The following is a 23,463-nucleotide window of genomic DNA, read 5'->3' on the forward strand; positions in this document are numbered from 1 at the left end:
TTCGGAACCATCCAACAAGCTACCCTCAGATGGGGTCCGCGACGTTAGGCATAAGGACGTTAGGCATAAGTACGTTAGGCATAATGGACTTTTGGCTTAATTCTGCTTTCTATATGCCATAGGCTGTTCTTTGGAACATTTTATGCATGGCGTACATTATGTCTAACGTCCATTATGCCTATCGCAATTATGCCTAACGTCCTTATGCCTAACGTACTTATGCCTAACGTCCTTATGCCTATCGTACTTATGCCTAACGGGGTATACCCCCTCAGATGTATGTCATGGACGTGGCAACCTTCAGGGTCACTAGTTCGTCTGCAACAGCTCAATATGTGAAAAACCTCAACGCTCAAGAGTTTGTTCACGACTTTTCTCGTGCTGCATGCTGCATCGGCCATCAAAAATGAGAACTACGTTGATGACTAATTGGATAGCTTCAGAACAGCGGAAGATGCAATACAGATAGTTAACGAGGTCAAATTAGTACATTCCAAGGGTGGATTTACGCTGCGGCATTTTTTGTCCAATAATGTGGATGTATTGCGTGGTGAACTAGCAGGAGAAGCAGCGAAAGATCTAACTCTAGAAAGAGTCGAAAATTTAGAGTCGGTTTTGGGAATGAAGTGGTTGCCGCTAGAGGATGTGTTCGTGTACTCGTGCAGCTTGCGAAGTGACCTTCAGCAGATTCTTCCCGCCGAGCATGTTCCTACCACGCGAGAAGTTTTGAAGGTTGTAATGAGCATGTTCGACCCTTTGGGCTTTATTGCGTTTTTTCTCGTCCATGGAAAGACCCTAATGCAGGACATTTGGGCGAGATGAATAGAATGGGATGACCAGATTACCCCGGATCTCTATGCAAGGTGGCGTGAGTGCACAGATAGAAAAATGCACTGAAATTTACGCCAAAGATCATTCACATAAATGGAACGCCATTATAAGCGTGATTCCACAACGGATATAGCCTAAATGTATACAATATTTGATGTGAATCGTCTATATTGCATACAAGTTGTAAGCAATCTTGTTAGGAAGAGGGCCATTTCAGTGAATAATAGCGTAAACTTCCGCATGGCAAGTTTTACGCGCTGTTTACTTTTCATTATTTTTTTCTGTGTGGACTAAACTCTTCCGAAAATTACACGCGTTGCGTATCCCACGTTATTTTCGTTCGCCGTATCCAGAAAACTTTGAAAATTTGGAATTGCACATGTTCGTAGACGCCAGCGCAATTGCGTATTGCTGCGTAGCGTATTTCCGTCTGATTCCAGAACAGAATGTGTGTGGAACAGAACAAGTGGCTTTCGTAGGTGCTAAGACCAAAGTCCCTTCGTTGAAAGCACAGTCAGTACCGAGACTTGAATTGAAATCAGCGTCTCTCGGAACTAGGATGCTGAATACGATCAAAGAGCATCACTCATTCCCGATTTTTAGACAGTTCATGTGGATTTATTGGATGATGAGTCTGGCCTGGATAAAATCGAAAGACCATCGACGATATCATCAATTCGTCGCAGTACGGGTTGGTGAAATACTTATGTCTACTGAGCCAAATGACTGGGGACACGTCTCTTCCAAACTAAATCTGGCAGATGTAACAACGAAATGAAACCTGGTGGAAATCGAATCCACAATTCGCACTTTGGCCCTCACCTCTACCAGCACATAGTAGTTGGAAATTTATTCCACCCTCTCCGCACATGAGCGGAGCATAGGAGAGACTCGTACGTTCGATGAAAGTGGCTGTGGGAGCAATTTTGGAATCGCCTCGCAAACCGGATGACGAGGCACTTGAAACCATTTTGTACGAAGCCGAATCCATGATTAATTCTCAGCCTCTTACGTATATACCGTTGGAATCGGCAGATCAAGAAGCATTGACGCCTAATCATTTTCTGCTGGGCAGTTCAACTGGGGTGAAGCTTCTACCTACGGCACCTGTAGATCAACGGACTATCCATAGGAGCAGCTGGAAATTAGCCCAATAGTTTTGGGTTCGGTGGCTAAAAGAGTACTTGCCGGTTATCACTAGAAGAACAAAATGGTTCAAGGAAACAAAGGACCTAGCGGTTGGTGACTTAGTGCTTATGGCGATACGGCAAGAAACCGGTGGATTCGAGGTCAGGTCAGGGTCGGGGTCAGAATTTTCTTTAAAAATAAAAAAGATCCCGTTCTATTTAAAAAAAAATCTTTGGAAAACTTCTTCCACATTCTGAATAATTTCTCACGAAAACTCCAAACAAAATATTTCCTGTGGAATTCTCGTAGAATCTATCTAGGAAATTCCTAAGAATTTCATATGAAAGTTCCAGAGAATTATCCGTGAAAACTTGTTAGAGTTGCAAGCGGATATTGCAAAGAATTTAATGTAGAAATTCTGAAGAATATCTCTTGCTAATTCCAAAGAACTACCCGCGGAAATTCTGAATATTTTTTCGTTAAAATTTGGAACAATTTTCCGTTTTTTTCTTTTTTTTCAATTTCTTCTCACGAAAATTAAAAAAACGGTTAAAAAAGTTCAAAATTACAAACAATTTTCCCTGAAAATTTCTAAATGCTTTCATTGCAATTACCAAAGATATTTCCGAGAAGTTTCAAATAATGTAAATTTCGAGGAATTTCCGAAAAAATCTAAATGAATATTTTGGAACATTTAGCAGAATTTCCTGAGGAAGCTCATTATATTTTCCGGCGAAATACAAATGATTTTCCTGTTAATGTATTGTGCCTTGCAACAAAATGACAACATTCATGATAATTTTCCAAGGCTCTCATAGATGTGCAAAATTTATCCGCAGTACAAATTGCACGTGCTACCAAACCACCATGTGGCGGCCGAATTTTTTGATGTTTTTATTTAAAAGTAGCCTAGCGTACTGTCTGCAAAACTTGCACTGGAACACTCAGTCTGGCATCAAAATAACTTTTCTCAGTGGTTAATCTAGTCTTCTATATAATAAAAATGAGTTGAGATTTCCTTCCTGACGATTTAACTCGCTAACGGGTTGACCGATTTGCAAGATTTTTTCTCTAATCGATTCGTTTTGGAATCCGCAAGGTTTGTATATACAAAAGATGGTGAATTTGACGGGGAAATGTAAAAATCATTAGAATACAATTTTGGTTCAGCTTATTGAGGAAAACAAAACAAACGCACGGAAATTGATCTAGAGTGTGCTGTAAATATTTCATTGTGACATTTGCAACACCCGAGCAAAGCTGTTGAATGTTTGTTTGTTAGTGACGTTATTGGACGGGGCGAAGTCCGTCGGGTCAGCTAGTCTTCTATATAATAAAAATGAGTTGAGATTTTCTTCCTGACGATTTAACTCGCGAGCGGGTTGACCGATTTGCAAGATTTTTTTTTTCTAATCGATTCGTTTTGAGATCCGCAAGGTTTGTATCTACAAAAAGTTGGTGAATTTAACGGGGAAATGTAAAAAATCATTTGAATACAATTTTGGGTCAGCTGTTGAGGAAAACAAAACAAACGCGCGGAAATTGATCTAGAGTGCGGTGCTGCAAATAGTTCATTGCAACACCCGGGCAAAGTAGGGTTTCTTTCGCTAGTATGATATAAAATTGCTTCCATCTTCAAAAATGTAGAGTTTTTCAAAAATATGTTTCACTGGTCAAAACGCCCCAGTGTTGGCAGGACCATATGCCCTTACCAAGTGGACACAAGCGCGGCGAGCCTGCACCAGTAGCTTCCAAATGATATGGAAACTAAATGTTATTCAAACCTGCTTAAATTGGCTTATGCTGGTTTTTTAATGTCAAGCATATAAGGATTTGAAACCTGGGATATATAAAATACTAATGAAGGTTTGTGAAACGTCTTCGGTAAATGTGGGGCGTTTTTGCCCAGGCAATTGTTGAAATCCATTTTTTCACGACTTTTCAAAAAAGCTTTATAACGTGTTCCCTGTAGAATTTTTTTTCAAAGTTTACATAAATTGCGTTGAAAAGTAAAAAGTTTTCATAGGATTTGGCTTAGGGAGGGCGTATTATACCGTCTTACCCGTTTTGCCCAGGCACTTGTTGAAACCCATTTTTTATGACTTAAAGAAAAGGTTTTATTAGGTGTTCTCTGTAATTTTTTCGTATGGCAACTCACAGTTATCATGAATGAGGGGGCGTTGAAAAGTAATAAGTTGATAAGAAAATTATTTTGAGCTTTTTAGTGGAATGCTTTCACCTGTCATAAGACGAGTTTAAACAATCCCATTGAATTCCACCACTTAATTGTATCCTGACAGATACGTATTTCGACCTCAACAGTAAGGCCGTCTTCAGTGTCTTGTCTTGTCGAGTCAAGTACAAGACACTGAAGACGGCCTTACTGTTGAGGTCGAAATACGTATCTGTCAGGATACAATTAAGTGGTGGAATTCAATGGGATTGTTTAAACTCGTCTTATGACAGGAGTAATAAGTTATTTATGTATTGCTTTGGGGGAGGGGTGATATTATACCGTCTTACCCTAGTTTTGATTACCCTCTCATTGTTCTATTTTGTTCTGATTTTGTTGACCAGTGGACATATTGGTCTATTGGAATGCATGAAAGGGAATTCTTTCTTTAGCATATTGTCAACCATTTTTAAGTGCATTAATTTGTAAAATTTAGTGGAACTAAAATCTGAGAAACTTTGACTCCATTCCACTGAACAGTTAACATATGTTAGTAAACATTTGAAAGCTCATTTGATAATCCATTGACAGGTTAAAAAAACCTAACAACGATTTTGTACAAACAAAATTTATTCTGCCAAATCACATGTGCCAGTAGGAAACTAATAACATACTTCAACAAAGGTAACTATCAACATTGGAAAAAGGAACCCACCTGAATTAAATTTTAGAATAATTATTCGGACGCACTCATAAATGCAAGGGTATTTATATGATTTTATATTATGCTGACATAAATATTTTTTAGACATATTTGCTCCCACTCCCTTTAAGATTTTTTGGGCAAAATTGGCAAGCAAAAAATAATTAACAAAAAAATCAAAATAGCTGAAACATTTCTCAACTTTCTTAAAAGTATTTTAAAGAAATAATAAATATTTATATTCAGCTTTCCGCGAGCGGTAATGGCCGTCTGTGACTTAGTCTCTGACGTTTGTGGAGGTCAACTGCACCCACCGCTCCGAGCATTCTGACCAATGTAGTTAATAAGAAGGTGTTGATGAAGTGGATTCACGCCTTCTTATTTACCACATTGATCAAAATGCTCGGAACGGTTGGTGCAGTTGATCTCCACAAACATCAAATAAGAAACTAGTCCACAGGCAAGCTGGCGGCCATTACCGTTCGCGGAAAACTGGATGGACTTGAAGCGCTCTTTCCTCCAGTAATCCAAATCCTGTAGGTTGACTGACCTTCTGACGTTCGATTTCAAAGAAACATCCCACAAAATATTGAAAAATATGACGTCTCATGCAATTAACGGTTAGCTTTCACTTGCTGACATCAATCTGCTTCACAGAAAACACCAATTAACACTTCTGGTGCTTGTATCGCTTTTGATTGAATTAATATTTGCCCGCCAATTTATGCGAAATCGTTCAAATCGAAATTATAAGTTGTTAGATGAGAATTTTTGTAAAACGGAGTTAAACCGCCTTCGTAAACATTCAATCAAGCCGAGAATACTTGTCCTATAAAGAAGAACTGATTTTAATTGGCTATTTAAGTTACGTTTGTTAATCCTTGGTTTCAAGGTGCCGCCCTTTTTCGTTTCCAAATTAACCAAAATTCCGCGTCTAAATTTCAAAATGAGATAATCATCTCCGTCTTATGCGTCTGTTTACGCGTGGAAGCTCAACGAACGCACTTGAGTGTAGTAGGGGAAGAGGCCCCAAAACGCCCCCCCGATGCAAAACGCCTTTTGTGGTTTCCCTCATATTTACCGCCATTAATATGTCCGTAACAAAACTAGATCTAAAATTATGTAGGATAGGCGAAGAAAGTTTCAAAATAGTGCATGGGAAGGTCGGAAAAACCGAAAATTTCCACATTTTGAAGAAACATCTAACATTTTGGCAAGGCAAAACGCCCTAGTGGCAATAACCTACAAAGTACTTGCGTCTCCACGGACTATCCATACTAGAATGCTGATTCGCCGACGCGTGGTACTTTGTTCCCTAGGAGCCGCCAGCTGAAAGGCGTTTTGCCTCATGAGTTTTCCGGCAACAAAATATCACCACTTTTTTGAAATGTGAATATTATCAATATGATTGAGATTTTTGACAATTTTTGAATGGCATCAACTAGCTATCTTTTTTAACTGATGCATAATGTAAAAATACCCATGAATAGCGTTACAAATAAGACGATAGAGCAGTGTTTGCTTAGCTAGGGCATATTGCCCCCCCTTCCCCTAAAAATGATTCGCCGACTCATTTTTGTACCCATCCAACCGACGCAGTGAAGCGCGGTTTCACCATTGGACTTGAAAGCGCTTTCCTAGCTTAGGTTTGACTCATCAGAGCGCTTCGTCATCCGACTTATCTGCGAGAGCTGCGATCGGGTAGGCACTTGGCCGAAACGGGTGATGCCCAAATTTGCGTTCGGTTATAATTTTCGTCGTATCAGATCTTTCGAATCGCTCACTGATCGGTCTTGGAAAGACGAAAACTAGCACGCAACCCCAGTGGTCGTTAGTTGCCATCGGAAAATAATTGTTTTCGCAGTTAGCAGAGTGCAATTTGGTATAGCACAGCACGATATTGATGAATGACAACTCATGTTTTAATTGTTGTCAAGATCGATCAGAATGGACGTGGGGGAAATTCCTCCCCGCCCCGCTCATCGTGGAAATTAGATACGGCGGGTTAAAATATCCCCTCGAAGTTGATTTATTACGCTCGCGGTTGAAACAGCCACAATGCATACTTGAAAGGTGGATCGCAAACTAAGGGTACGCGGCAATCAAATTTGAATAAGGTAGCAGGAGAATTATTTGATTTTCCATTCATCTCTCCGATGGCTATAAATAATTGTCGCATTGTAATAAAATGATTTTTTGTTTGTAATTCTAATCAGAAGAATCTTATACATCTTTCTCCAAAGTTGTATTCTTTTTGGATTTCCTTCCATCTTCTGAAATGTCGATTCTGTGAACAAAAACTACCAATGAAATAAAAATAAATTTAAAACATTAACTACTTCACCTAATCTCACAATTTTGTTCAAAATCTGGACATATACAAACTCTACAAGGTAAGCCTTTCAAACTGATATTGCATCAAATTGATAAAGAATTGTAAGATTTGAATAAAATGATTGTATTAGAATCTGCCAAATTTGGGTATGCCAAGAATTTCATACAACATTTTCACGGTTAGCCTGCAAAACTGTATTAAAATTTGTTCGTTGGTTGGGTGCATTAATTGCATGCATTCTTTAATATGGATGCCAGAGAGGAAAAAAATATCACATAACCTCAAATTTAAAATGAGAATTGCTACGTCGTCGCCGTCATCAAGTAGCAAAACCGGTTCCGCAAGACGTACACCGGCCTCTACTTTAAACTTCTTGTTTTGAGAGGCTTAGCAACTATAAAGAAATGTTGTATTATTGTGTCGTGATAATTAATGGGCATTTAACATCGCACTTTACAACTTCTCCAATGTGAGAAAAATTCTTCAAATCAAATAGAAATTGTACCGCTGATTTATTGCCGAACACATTACATGCGTGAACCTATTGCTAACACAACGCCCATCAGTAGCGTGACCGCCGATCCCGCTGCTCTTCCTCCGGCGCCCATCAGCACATTGCCGTGCACCACGCGCCACTTGCCACGAAGCAGGGCGGCCTCATCCATCACGTTGCACAACGGCCCCTCGCAGGTGGTGAACTCCTCCAGCGTGACCCGATCGCTCTCGCCGAAGGTTATCTCGAAAAATTCGAAGTACGCCTCGCGGAGGGCAGTTTCGTTCTGGCCGCACCCGGCCAACCGATGGTACCGGGTTTCCCGCCCCAGCAGGCCCTCGATCCGAATCGAGCTCTTCATACAGGTGGTCGCATCCGGGTTCTCGCAGTACTGTATCTCGTCCATGTTTTGGCAGTCGGACCACGAGCGGTGCTTTGCCACGCAGCTCCAGCATCGCATGCTGCTGTTGTTGTGATTGTCGCCGTTGCCTTCGGTCTCCGCTCCGTCGAGGTTAGCGCGCATTGTCTTTGTGTCTAAAATTGAACAAGCAGAGTTGACATACGGGCGAAGGTAACGGACCCTGGTGATAGTAGACTGGATCAAAAAGTGAAGTGAATGGGTTTTATACATAGAGGTCATTTATAGTAAGATTTTTTATTTTCACAAATTCAACCGATTAACAACTCTTATGAACGGACACATCCTGACATTTTTGGTTTTTTATTACTTCCTTCTGAATATATGAGTTTATACAACAACGCAACATCAACAAACAACGAGATGTAATATTGTTCAAAGTGGACACTTTGCACTGTCTACTGGATAACCGATGATTTGTAACAGACTTAACAGTATAAAATCGTAGAAGCTGTTGTCCTTAGAATAAAAAAAGAAGCTCTGAAACTTTCTCTTATATATTAGAATAGGCGTATTTTAAAATACATCAGTCAGAGAATGCTCAAATGCTCTTCCAAAACTTGCAGCTATCAAACCTAGAGATTTTAAATGAATTAGGATGTACACGAAAATTGTTTGAGAGATTTTTTTTATGTAAGTAATTAAAATCCATACATGATTATAAGTATATAAATTGTTAAATTACTGTAATCAAATTCTCTAGCAGAAACAGAGCTTTTGTATTCCTATAGTTTCTAGCATAGTTTGTCTAACAAGTTAGAGGTGGTGAGGTCAAGCAAATTTGATGAAGTTAGTTAGATAACAACGGTTTGCAGTATAAATTATATTACCATTATATCTTGTGTTACATTCGTGTTACAAATAAGACATTTTCGATAATTTTGTTATAATTTTTTTTGCTCCAGATGAAGAAAAGAAAACTCAATGATCGGCATTACATGATCATAACACAATGTGATAAAAATTATTATAAATAATAATATTTGTAAAACAACCAGTTATAACATTGTTCTTTTCAATAACGTAATTTGTAATAATTTTTGTTTTTCATCACTTTCCGTGTAACACATCGAGTTATATTTTTGTTCTATCAAGTTCTATTAGTAACATTTTTGTTAAAACTTGAAGACATTTTGAAACAATGTTTGTTATTTTCACTACTAATGGTACGTGTTTTATAACAACCTATGTTCTAAAAAAAATGTAACAGAATAACAAGTTATGATATAAATCTGTAACCATCTACTGATCGGGTTGCGATAGGCAACATTTTGTAGAGTTACAAAATGGTGTAACTTTGTAGAAAGTTGTCCGATTTTAGTAAAACTGGGACCATCGGACGTAGAAACTTTTCTAGTTTTTCTAGTCCTTATTCTAATTCTTGAATCGGCTTACGGGCATCGAGGATGTTCCGGGTTTTCCAAGGGTATGTCAAAATACATTTTTTCTTCTACTTGTCATTTTATGTGACGTTTACATTCATCGTGTTTTAAGCTTGTCCCATAAACTAGAATTAATTTGCCGACCATCGTTGGCTACCGATCAAAAATCCATCATGGCTATATGACCTACAATATTCGAACCCACTGGAAGAGATAGTTTCCTGAGCAGTAGATGGTAACAGATTCATATCAGAATTTATTTCGGTTACAGATTTTTTTTATAGCAGGTTGTTATAAAATATGTACCATTAGTAGTTAAAATAACAAAAAAATATTACAAAATGTCTTCTAGTTTCAGTAAAAACGTTACTAAATATTTTTTATTTAAATAAAAATATAACTCGATGTGTAACACGAAACGTGATGAAAGTTACTAAAATTATTACAAATAATGTTATTAAAAAGAACAAAGTTATCACTGGTTGTGCTACAAGTATTGCTGTTCATTAATATTATATCACATTGTGTTAAAATCGTGTTTTGATGGATATGAAATTATATTTTCCTCATCCGGGAAAAAGAATTTTTAACTAAATTATCACTGACATTGATATTTGTAACACATATTGATATACTTGTGATAATATTTTGTAAAGAATAACTGGGTGGGTTTTATCTAAAATTAATGAATAAATAAAATGGGAACAGTTCCTAAGATACGAAAGCGCCGAATGCAGTTTGGCAACGGAAACAATTACCACAGAGAAACAGACGTCTCACTCTACACATGTTCCATCGATCACCTTTTTAACGGTGGGTTAAATTTTTCGTAGATGCTTGATCGGCCACCGATGGCGCTTCTATCGGCTTTGCTTTTGTTTGACATTTGCCTATTGCCGCCATCTGGTTGCCTCTTGCCCACCTACTGTGCATTTAGTATTGGGCGATAATGTTTTCGTGAAGATGGTTTTGATTGAATTTTGTTCTGAGTGAGACGTCTGTTTCTCTGTGCAATTACTGTTACAAATATTCATAGCATCTATCGCAACCGTTGGATTTAATGTAATGATCTTGAAGCACATAGTCTGGTAGATGGGAAGTGCATGATATCAGTAACATTATCCACCAGTATTTACACCTGCTCAAGCCTAGATTTCCTATCCTATTTCAGTATGAAACCCTGAATGAATCCATAAATTCTTGGGTAGGCATAGTTATATTGTTTCGACAATCTTGAAATGCAAGTAATAATTTTTCAATTTTAAATTCAATCAGAAAGTAATAAGCATTTTTTAACCAGTTATACACCGTCGTCAAGGGTTTCTAATATTTATAACACTTGTAGAATAGTATTTTGGGGCCCTCCTTAGTCGTGCGGTAAGATGCGCGGCTACAAAGCAAGACCATGCTGAGGGTGGCTGGGTTCGATTCCCGGTGCCGGTCTAGGCAATTTTCGGATTGGAAATTGTCTCGACTTCTCTGGGTATAAAAGTATCATCGTGTTAGCCTCATGATATACGAATGCAAAAATGGTAACCTGGCTTAGAAACCTCGCAGTTAATAACTGTGGAAGTGCTTAATGAACACTAAGCTGCGAGGCGGCTCTGTTCCAGTGTGGGGATGTAATGCCAATAAGAAGAAGAAGAAGAAGTGTAGAATAGTTTGAATGTATCTGATGCCAAAAAAAAACTTGTTTGAACCATTTTGTAATTTGAATTGTTTCTTTTTTTTGTACAATTAGGCAATATTTAATTACATTTCTTAAAAGACTCATTCTTTAAGGTCACTCCTGACAGAATCCAAGTTTTAAAGTGCTCGCGTTTTCGGGGGCACACCACTCGATACGGAAGCAACGCACTACTGTCATTTTTATTTTTCCACGCATGCTCCGACGCAGCAAAGCTGAATCAACAAAAATGCAGTTGTGCGCCGCCTCCGTATCGAGTGGTGTGCCCCCGAAAACGCGAGCACTTTAAAACTTGGATTCTGTCAGGAGTGACCTTAAAATTTCACAACAAGTTTTTATCCAGCTTTTTACGCTAACCATAAATAAACTGTGGCCGAACTGTTTTGACACTTGCTGTGTACAGTTTTTATATCACAAATCTAGTTGGCCAGGATTCATTCCAAACAAATTTCCTACCAAAAAAACAAAAAAATGACTTTGTTTATTTTGTATTTCCGGATTGAAAATTTTCATGTTGGTTAGTTAGTTTAGAGCATATGTTTAATCCTTACTCATATTCTAGATTCGGCATCCTCTTTGCTTCTGGGACCCGCTTACCCTTTTTACGGCAAAATGGCGAAGAAAATCAAACCCATGTAGGGTATCTGTTCCTATATCAATAACAATAAGGCAATGCGCATATGAATTGCATTGATTTCTCACCCAATTATCAAGAAACATGAGAATAATTATGCTCGGCTGATGTAATTTTTTTTTAAAACAATTTGATAACTTCAAAAATAAAATTTTCATCACATTATAGAAGTATTTAGCTAAAAAACATCATCACCGTCATGCACCTATTTCAATAACATTCAAAAACAGTTAATCCTATGCCTGTACCTATATCAATAATACTGTTTCCAACATTAAATACGCACACTATTACTTGTGTGTATACGTAACGATATGATTGCAGTGCTGCCGAATTCTTCAATGTTTTGTATTTGAGTTGAAATATAATTACAAAATTGCTGTTTTTGTAGCAGTTTTCCATCTTATCATTTCAATTTTGTGTTTGTCATAATGTATCTTTTCGATATAATTTATTTTACAAACATAAGAGTTGAATTTCACAGTGAAGGTTCATTCAAGCGCTTTGAAATAAAAATCTAGTCGGCAACCCTTGAGAGTACTGCAAGCCATGTAAAACAGTTTGGAATACGGACAAGGATAATTTAGACGTTGTTCGAAATAAACCTATATCAAACTATAGGAAATCGCGTTGGTTTTTAAAACATAATTATATTCATAGTGAAAACACAGATAACAGATATTTAAGCTAGAACAAATTTTATTGAAAATCCTGTGTAAACTTTTGAATTGATATACGTTGGCCCACTACTGCCATCTACTCAACAGATTGCGGCAGTACATACGGACGCAGCTGATTAACAACCGTCGAACGCAGCCAATAGATTTGACAGCCGCATTCGGGCTGCGTTTTCAATAACAATGATCCTTGCGCTATCTAAAATCGATTGCCAAACGCGGTTCCAATTTAATATACATTTGAATTAACGGTTGCCGATATTTACACACGTTTCGGATGCCAGCCTCAATATCTGTTATCTGTGGTGAAAATGTGATGTGCTTTATGTGCTGTGAAGTGAATTTTGAAGGGATAGAATTGTTTTAGCTTGAAATTGAGTGGAAAACAACGGCGTGAAAACAGATGAATCTGCTAGTAGCAATCGAGCAGTGCATCAAACCATCAGTTCAGAGGTAGGAAAATGAAAATAAAAGTGCTTTATAATCTTTTAATCTTTTAATAATTTGATTCTTGTGAATTAAAACATTACTTAAACGAAATCATGAATAATACTCCAAACATTCAAGAATGTGTTCCATCCATTATGGTGTACGTGCGACGTGAGAAATTGTAAATAAATTGATTTTTATTTCGTTTATTGACGGTTGGGATTAATATACGGACTGTTATTAATATGGGAACAGATACCCTATATGGAATTACGGATACAAAATCCACACTTCGTAGGAAAATAGTTGACCAGAAACTCATGAATTAATATTTCAATAATTGTTTTTATTTGTGTACCATTTATAATAGATGATGTTGAGTAGGGCTATGGGTCAGCCAAGAAAAGATCGTTGGCCAGGTCTGACAAAATAGTTTTGCGTGGGATAAAAGCTTTTATTGTCAATCTGCGATTCTTAAATGTGGGTGGGGGTTCGACACTTAGATCAGATCAAGCTTGAAAGCGAAGCTTTCTGGAGAGAAAATCAAGGTGAAATGAGATACTGATCTACGCGTCTAAATTGTGCTTCCCGCTAGTCCCATTTACTGGAAAATAGATCACTAAAGCATCCGAACACTATGGCTCCCCTGGATGGATTCCGAAGCTTTACGACTTGAACGCGTATGTTTTGTCATCACTCCAGTTACTAGAAGCTAGACCTTCCAAACGAACATTGTATCCGAGTCGTATTGTGTGCGGAAGGGCTATCAAGTTTAGTATGGTTTCAACCTGGTATCAAAAACGATTGATTAACAGCCGCCATAACCGAGCGTAGCACAACTGTATATCAAAATTCGGACATTACAACTCGGATAAATTATTGATCATGAGATTTGACTCCATTAACATTCCCGGGGGACATAAAATCTATGATGTAAGTAAAATTACTAGGACATTGAGTATTTAGCACTTCTTTGTGGGCGGCCAGGTTTTTAAACAAGTTTACCAATACTAATGACACACTGGTGGTACAAGTACCATGGTACAAAAATCTTGAAATGAGTGCCATATCTATTATTGTCTTCATCAAAGATAGTCTTGGAATTATTTTCTTGTCTTCTTGTACCATGGTACAAATACCACAGGTGTGTCCTTAGTATAATCCGTCATGCAATAAAAAATACGCGTCATTAAAAAGAAAAAGCTTGTTCCCATAAGTTTGCCTGAAATAGAAGAAAAAATAATGATTTTCAATACAATCCACCATTAACTTTGTTTGAAACCTGGACAGTTTTGACAATCAATGCTTCCAATGGATCTATGGTTTCCTGATGGCTACTAGATTAGCGCCATAAAATCTGTACACAGCAAGTGTCAAAAACACCACCATACTTGATCTGACTCTATAATAAAAAGCTAGATTCGCCTGACCTTTCAACACGGGAATTGTGTCTTTTCCATGGGGAAGACATTTCTGTTGTTTGTCGTCGTTTGCTAGGCCTAACTTGAAACATCTAAACATACGACGATAAACAACAGAAATGATTTCCCTTTAAAAAAGAGACAATTCCGTCGAGAATAATAAATATAATCAAAACGAATAGCAATATTTCATTCATTCATTTATTTAATCTACATTTAAACAGATAACACTGAATCATCAATTTGACGCCACAATACACGGTTCGAGGCCGCATCTCTCCATCCTCGAATTCGCTACACGCTCGCCAAGTCGTTTTGCACCTGATCTGCCCATCTCGCTTGCTGCGCTCCACGCCGTCTCGTACCTACCGGATCGGAAGCAAACACCATCTTTGCGGGGTTACTGTCGGGCATTCTTGCAACATGTCCTGCCTATCGTACCCTTCCGGCTTTAGCTACCTTCTGGATACCAAGTTCGCCGTAGAGTTGGGCGAGCTTGTGGTTCATTCTTCGCCACCACACACCGTCTTCTTGCACACCGCCAAAGATGGTCCTAAGCACCCGCCTCTCGAATACTCCGAGCATTGTCCATGTTTCATGTCTGTAGAGGACAACCGGTCTTATTAGCGTCTTGTACATGACACATTTGGTGCGGTGGCGAATCTTTTTTGACCGCAGTTTCTTCTGTAGCCCGTAGTAGGCACGACTTCCACAGATGATGCTCCTTCGTATTTCACGACTAACATTGTTATCAGCCGTTAGCAAGGATCCGAGGTAGACGAATTCCTCGACCACCTCGAAGGTATCCCCATCTATCGTAACACTGCTTCCCAGGCGGGCCCTGTCGCGCTTGGTTCCGCCCACTAGCATGTACTTTGTCTTTGACGCATTCACCACCAGTCCAACTTTTGTTGCTTCACGTTTCAGGCGGGTGTACAGTTCTGCCACCTTTGCAAATTTTCGGCCGACAATGTCCATGTCAGGCACGAAAGTCCATCACCTTGTCTTAGTCCTGGCGCGATTTGAACGAACTGGAGTGTTTGTCAGAAATCCTCACCACACAGTTTTGCACACCATCCACCGTTGCGTTGATCAGTCTGGTAAGCTTCCCAGGGAGTAGTATTTCTCCGGTAGCTGTTCAGTTTCCCAGATTATGACTATCAGTTTGTGCAGGCAAGTGGCTAGCTTTTCCGGGCCCATCTTGATGAGCTCAGCTCCGATACCATCCTTACCAGCTGCTTTATTGGTCTTTAGCTGTTGGATGGCATCCTTAACTTCCCTCAAGGTGGGGGCTGGTTGGCTTCCATCGTCCGCTGAACTGACGTAGTCATCTCCTCCGCTGCCTTGACTTTCACTGCCTGTACTCTCAGCGCCATTCAAATGTTCCTCGTAGTCCTGCTTCCACCTTTCGATCACCACACGTTCGTCCGACAAGATGCTCCCATCCTTATCCCGGCACATTTTGGCTCGCGGCACGAAGCCTTTGCGGGATGCGTTGAGCTTCTGGTAGAACTTGCGTGTTTCTTGAGAACGGCACAGCTGTTCCATCTCCTCGCACTTCGCTTCTTCCAGGCGGCGTTTCTTCTGCTGAAAGAGGCGGGTCTACTCCGCTTCCGTCTATGACGTTCTACGTTCTGCCGGGTACATTGCTGCAGCGCGACCGCCCTCACTACGTTCTCCTCCTCCAGAATCTGTATGCACTCTTCGTCGAACCAATCGTTCCGTCGACTTCGTCTCACATACCCGACGTTGTTCTCCGCTGCGTCGTTTGTGGCTGCTCTAATTGTATTCAAGCAGTCCTCAAGAGGGGCCCCATCGAGCTCACTCTCTTCCGGCAACGCTGCATCGAGATGCTGCGCGTATGCAGTGGCGACGTCAGGTTTAGTCATTCTAGGTCGTACCGCGGCGGTCGTCGGTACCGAACATTGTTGATGACGGATAGTTTTGGGCGCAGTTTAACCATCACCAGATAGTGGTCAGAGTCAATGTTAGCGTCACGATATGTCCTGATGTCGATAATGTCGGAGAAAGTCCGTCCATCAATCAGAACGTGGTCGATTTGTGATTCTGTCTGCAGTGGTGATCTCCAAGTGTACCGATACGGGAGGCTGTGTTGGAAGTAGGTGCTGCGAATGGCCATATTCTTGGAGGCGGCGAAATCAATTAGTCGTAGGCCGTTTTCGTTCGTCAGCCGGTGAGTGTTGAACTTCCCAATAGTCGGTCTAAACTCCTCTTCTTGGCCAACCTGAGCGTTGAAATCTCCTATAATGATTTTGACGTCGTGGCTTGGGCAGCTGTCGTACTCACGTTCCAGCTGCGCGTAGAATGCGTCCTTATCATCATCAGTGCTTCCGACGTTGGGGTCTATGGACGTTGATTATGCTGAAGTTGAAGAACCTTTGATCCTCAACCTGCACATTCTTTCATTGATCGGCCACCACCCGATCACGCGCCTTTGCATATCGGCCATCACTATGTTACCCGATCTTCCCTAAGGTTGCTTGTATCCCGGCCAGCACCATGGGTAGGTAGGGATAGGAGTTGCTGGGTAAGAGACTAAGAACCACGAGATGGGGTCTATTTTATTCATTCAGGTACGCGAAGTACCAATGGTACGCTTTACCCAGCATTTGCCGTGCCAAGCAATATTTAAATAACTGAATATTTTTTTACCTTAATCCTTTAAGCGATAAAATATTAATAACAAAATGTAAAGACTTACGGCTTTAGTCATTTTTAACAGTTGTAACAGAAGTTTCGAAACCATAAAAACCAGGTACATATAGTAGCTAGTTTCAGCATGAAAAGCTTTTTCTATGTATAAGAATCTTTTAATTTTGGACTCCCCAAGTTTTTATACAGATTTCGTAGTTTTAATATATAAATAAAGAAAATCTCCCATTCGTTGGTTGAGTGAATAGTCAGACCCCATATATTTTTTGGTCCATGTTCAGGGTATAAACTTTCCTTGAAGCCCTCAAAATATTCCAAATATGAAAAATCTTGTGTTCTTTTTTAATAATTCCAAATAATTGTATTGTTAGAATATTAGTTGAGTTGTGTTCATTGAATTTCTTAGACAAATGTATCCATGTAAATATGCCTAAAGGGTCCACTATTAGTAAGGATGCGTTCCTATTGATCATTTCACGTCATGCCAGCAAATTTACCATTTTCAGATTTCCATATTTTATAGATTATTCTGCTTGGAATTGAAGAATAGAAAACTTATTCTGCTTCCTTCCTACCCATAATTTGATTCTAATGATGATTTCTGCAAAAATCTGTTAAACCAGGCAGATTACTCTACATTAAAGAATGAAATGTTTAAAGTCATTTGGCCAAATGCAAAAATGAGCAAATAAGAAGGAGAATAAAGAAGATTTTAGAAGGAAATGAAAAAAAAAACGAGAAAAGAAAGGAAAAGAAAAAGATGGAAGAAGGAGGAACGAAAAAAGAAAAAACAAGTGTGAAATAGAGGAAAGAAAAAGAAAGTAGGGCGACGGGAGAATAAAGAAGTAGGAAGAGAGAAGAAAAACCGATAATAATTCACCTAGCGGTGATGGTGCCTTTCGCGTGTATTAGAAAACAATAAAACACATAAGAGGTACAAGAAAAGCACCAAGGAGAGGTAAAAATTGAACTTCAGCGAGATAGATTCAGCAATTTCCATCAATTTATTTGCGTTTATTTGAATGCATTGCAGCAGTCGATTTTGATTTTTTTTTCAATGGGGGACCTATGACAAAAATGGAGAAAAAACAATGTTTTTTTAATAACTCTGGAACGTAATGGCCGATTGGGCCAATTTTTGATAGCGAAAAATTAGGAAGAATTTCGGGTCGAATGCAACCTGTTGCAAGAAAAGGAAGTAGGAAGGAAGCATGGCGCATGAAGGATATAAAAACATGAAGAAGGATAAAAGGAGAAGTAGGAATGAAGAAGAATAAGCAAGAAGGAGGAGGAGAGGAAGAAAAGAAAGAAGGCGAAGGGGTATGGAATCGGATAGAAGACAAATTGAAAAATAAGGAATATGAAAGAAGTAGAAAGAACAAAAAGAAAGATGGAAGTTAAAGGTAGAAAATAAACGTAATAAGGTAGAATTATTAAATAAGGTGAAAGAAGAAAAAAAGAGAAAACTCAGGAAGAAAGAAATTAGGATCTATTTTTCACTTTTTAATTCGAATTTCTCCCTTCTCACTTCTTACTTAATACTTCTGACTACTCACACTTCACTAGTGATTCCTCACTTCTCACTACTTAATTTTCATTTCTCACTTCTCATTATTCACTACTTACTTCCTCATTTCACCTCCTATTGCTAATTTTCTACTTCACTTCTTATTTCTTATATCACACTTCTCGATTTTTATTTCTTACTCTCACAGGTCGCATCTCCCTTTCATCATCTCACTTCATTTTTTATCATTATCCATTTCACCTGATTTCTTCTCACTTCTGACTTCTCACATCTCACCTCTTTTTTCATTTCACACTACGCACTTTTCATGTCTCATATCTTACCTCCTACTTCGCACTCCTCATTTGTGATTTCAGACTTCTAATTTCATATGTCTTATGTGATGGCGAAGTGATAAATGTCGTTTCGCATTTCTCACAACACAGTATTTTTTGGCCAACAACACAGCTTTTGGCCAAATGGCCTGGTACCAACTGGCACTGAAGGAAGATTGCACTTTTCAATACATGAATTTGGCTAATTAGCCCTTTCTTTTTGTGATTAGAAACCAATCTAAGTGTGTCTTCTGAATACTATTGCAACAAATCAACTTTAGTTGTTTTCATCTATTTTTCCGTTAATGTTAACGAATGGAGTAACGTCAACCCTTGAAGTTCAATTTTTTTCCAGAACGATACTTTTTCTTCACTCGAAGGAGAAGATTGTTTTAAGTATTTTGTGCAGTGATCAATTCCTCACGGAAGATTCGTGTACTGGTTCCTACTCTGCGGATACAAAGTAGGCAGTAGGGAGTGAACCATTTTTTCCTAAAATCCTTTCCTTATCCAACTATCTTTCAACTCTTTCTGAAATTTTACTGGAACAACACCAAATATTCCCACATTTCTCCTTCCTCTACCCCCGGTTGACAATAAACCCATTTCCAATCTCTCTACAATGCATCGAAGGAAGACCTATTTATCGGAAAATGTTAAACGTAAGGTCGTTTTCCGCAATCTTGTCGTCTGTCGCTATTTGTTGCAAGAAAAGTTCCACGAACACGGAATGCCGGATAAACTGATACGGTTGGACAAGGCAACGATGGATCGAATGATGTGTGTAGTTCGAGTTTCTGGGACATTCTCGAGTCCCTTAGAAATGCGCAGATGGTTATGGTAAGGTGATGGTCTTTCGTGCCTGCTATATAACGTCGCTTTGGAGGGAGTAATACGAAGGGCAGAAATTGACACCGTTTGTACGATTTTCATGAAGTCCGGTTTCGCAGACGACATTGATATTATGGCAAGTTATTTTGAGAAGATGGCGAAAGCCTAAATCAGACTGAAAAGGGAAGCTAAATGGATTGGACTAATCATCAACACGTCGAAGACGAAGTACATGATAGGAAGCGGCTTAAGAGAGGACAATGTTAGCCTTCCTCCAAAGGGTTTGTATTGGTGGAAGGTTAAAGAATACTCACTGGTGACCTCCGATAAGGACGCATCATGGCAGGAAATCGAATAGAGTTCGCCGCCGTACCAAACTGACTATCTACAAAACACTTACTAGACCAGTAGTCGTCTTCAGAAACGAGACCTGGGCATTGCTCGTGGAGGATCAACGTGCACTTGACGGGGTGCATATGGAAAACGATACACGGAGGAGGCGAATGAACCACGAGTTGCAACATCTGTTGGGAGAACCATCATTCACACCGCGAAAATCAGAAGACTGCGGTGGGCCGGGCATGTAGTGAGAATGCCGTACAATAACCCGATAACGGTGATGGTTCTCGACAACGATCCGACGGGAACAAGAAGGCGAGGTGCACAGCGATCAAGGTGGATCGATCAGGTGGACGACGATTTGCGGACCCTCCGTAAACTGCGTAGTTGGCGACGTGCAGCCATGGACCGAGTTGAATAGAGAAGACTTTTATTTATTGAGAAATAAATAAATAGCTTTCCTCTAGCAAATTTCATAAAGGTTGGGCGATGCACTTGTATCCAGATCGATACTACTGAAGTATTCCATCAATCTGGAGACGATCAGATTGATTTTCGAGCTACCTCAGCTGATGTGTTGGGCATCAGCATCACTACTGAGAATGAACGGAAGGCCTTTGAAGTGCAGTGTATGGCAATTTGCTTGATCCATTTGCATCCATAGGGAATGGTTTATCCAGAGACGTTGTTTGTGAATAGAGACCCGCGAAGAGTGAAGCCGAAAGTATAGCAAAGTAAACAATCAACATACATCACCAATCGGAGATAAGTATTTTATTAACGTTTTAGAAATTACGATAAAGTTTGAAAAGTTAAGTAAATCAAGCTGTTTGGTAGCAAGTTTATGTATTGCATATAATTACAGTCAAACTTCCATGAGTCGATGTTCTATGACTCGATATCGACTCATGGAAGCAAATTATACCATATTAAAAAGTATTTTCTGTATTACTGTGAACAGCTTTCCAAGGATTTTCTGTTCCACATTTCGATATTTCCATGAGTCGATGGTCCCTTCGATATCGACTCATGGAGGTTTGACTGTATATTTGTTGTTGAATATATGGCTATGGTGCTAAAGATGGCAAATATGTAGTTGGAGCAAACGAAACAACTGCTCATACTGACAGCCACCAAGTTTTTTTTTTAATTTTCTTGTTGCCATTATTTTTTGTTTGCTGGCAGTGAAGCCAGAATGGCTTTTATTCTTCCCACTTGTATCTGTATAACAACAATGTTTCCGGGTTCATCATATAGCAAATGCACCCTGTATTGATCGGCAAGATTAAAGCCACATCACACCGAGAAACAGGGTTTATCTGCCAGGTAGACTTTTACTACGGAACGGAACGTCAGAATCAAGATGAATACACCACTAGGTATTCCAACCTGCCAAATTCACGATTCAGCCATCTTGGATTTTGTTTTCGTTTTGCACTGAAAACGAATTTTTCACTTCTGCCTTCTTCTCTTCCACAAACTTGGCAGATTGGAGCACCAAGTACTGTATTCATCTTGGTCAGAATCATGTTAACCATTTAGCACATGATTGGATGCCTCTTCGGTCCAATAAACTTTTCGTATTAATTGTTTCCATACTTAATTTTTTGGTTCATTTTTTGCGCAATTGATCATAAACTATATTCAGCACATCAAGACCGATCAAAAGCCACAACTTGTTGCACAGTGTTCTTAAGCTGCGTGTATAATTCACCATTATTTGCAAGCTTTCGTCGTTAGTAATGTTTTGTTTGCACAGCTTTATACTGGAAACTGTGCAAGTGTGCAAGTTGTTTGCTGTAAAATATCGAGTGAGAAAGAGTTCAACGCACTGCATCCAAGTTTTTAACATCTGTCAAAGTCACAGTTTCCTAATTCACTGAACATGTGTTCTTCTCCAAAATCACGAAATATCACAATTCGTTTCACTGCCAGATTCAGCCTCCATTCAACACACACGTCTTGAACCAGTCTACCCCATCGCAATCTCCGAACAACCGTAATCTCACCGTCCAAATCGAAGCCGTCGTCTTCGTCGCTAAACTGTGCCGTGGCCAGCGCCGAAAATGACAACAATGCCAAACTGAGGCACCAACAACTGGCCCAAAGCCTCGCCGCCCCTGCGCCTCCGCCAAGCAAACCGGTCCGCCGCATGATGTTAAATAGCTGGCCGCTTTTGTTGTGATTCGTTACAGCTCCACTGCGTTTACTACTCCTGATCCAATAAGCTCCGTGGGGCGTAGGGCCGCAATTAAAACGTACGATCGCGCGGGAAAAAATCGTGAACTAAACGCGACACCGGCTCGGACCTGACTGAGCCGGGGATGGCAAATTCCTCTTGGCTTACCCGGTACTTACTACCGACGATGTGCTTAGTGCCTAGTGCCCGGGTGAATGGTGCTTGAGTGGCACTGTGACGTCACCAACGAAATACGTCGTACTAAGCGCGCAAACAACCAACCGTAAAAGGTTGGTGCTAGGAGCTTTTTCGGGGGGAGGTTTCAAATTTGGAGATCAAAACGTCAACAAAGGCAAAGTGGTTTTTGATTGAAGATTGTTCTAACCGATTGAAGGAGAACGGGTTTCACTGCAGTTCAATCACTAGTTGACTCAGTTGTGTGAGCAGATGATTCCGCAAGATTCCAGCGTGGGAATAGGAATGGAATTCCCTAAACAGCTTACGGAGGTTGCACCTTTCTTCGTAGTGACTAGTTGCGACATCCGAGATGTGTCAATAGATGATGGGAATTGCGTGACGGAAGCCAGGTAACAGATTCATCGCAATTGGTGTGCGAGATGCGACATGTAGCAGTAGCTCGTTGTACGAGGTGCTAATGTCCGATATGTGCGAATGATTCGACTACCAGACGGATATGTACAAATGACGAAAAAGAGCAAGAGGTGCTTTTTTGGACCAAGGTAAACAGTTTGATTTTCAAATTGACTGTGACTCTTTTCCACGCCATTTTAAGAGTGTGAAGCACCTATTTGTTTAGCTTACTGCAGTTTATATGCGAAAGAAGCGAAATGCTTGACCTAATGCAAAATGAATTAAATAAGATGCTAAAGCTGTCAATTTCAAACTTGAAGGATACTTTTTCATGATAGATTTGTGGTGAAAGTATGGTATTGATAGCTCCGTTAGAGCATGACTTGCATTTCTATACAGAAGTATAAGGTAATTTGTGATGATTAGTGGATATTAAAACGAAAAAAAAACATCCATAAAACGGAAGAGAATACGGATAGTATGGAGACTATATCATCTTGCTACACATGTAGCAATAAAATCAGATCAATCTATATGTAAATATGGAAAATCACAATAAATAACTTAATTTACATATTTTATTTTTGAACTTTGATTAATTAAAATATAAGTTGGATTGATAATTGCTTGATACACACACAAACTACATATTCTGGGAGGCTATGCCAACCCGTACCTTGCGTATCTGATCCTTCAA

At 39.5% G+C, this 23,463-nt stretch overlaps 2 protein-coding genes across 12 annotated transcripts in view; one reads left to right on the forward strand and one right to left on the reverse strand.

Annotated features, from left to right (window-relative positions):
• The window catches only part of LOC134219152 (high affinity cGMP-specific 3',5'-cyclic phosphodiesterase 9A), a 782,997-nt gene that overhangs the window by 710,413 nt on the left and 49,121 nt on the right, over positions 1 to 23,463 (forward strand). The window lies entirely within an intron of this gene.
• Positions 7,664 to 22,322, reverse strand: LOC134226495 (uncharacterized). The gene is made up of 2 exons (XM_062707308.1): positions 22,006 to 22,322; positions 7,664 to 8,197 (listed from the first exon to the last, which is right to left on the reverse strand). The coding sequence occupies exons 1-2, from the start codon at positions 22,148 to 22,150 to the stop codon at positions 7,698 to 7,700; spliced, it is 645 nt and encodes a 214-aa protein (XP_062563292.1). The 5' UTR covers positions 22,151 to 22,322; the 3' UTR covers positions 7,664 to 7,697.

Source organism: Armigeres subalbatus, chromosome 3 (assembly GCF_024139115.2).
Source record: "Armigeres subalbatus isolate Guangzhou_Male chromosome 3, GZ_Asu_2, whole genome shotgun sequence".
In the NCBI taxonomy this organism is placed as follows: Eukaryota; Metazoa; Arthropoda; class Insecta; order Diptera; family Culicidae; genus Armigeres; species Armigeres subalbatus.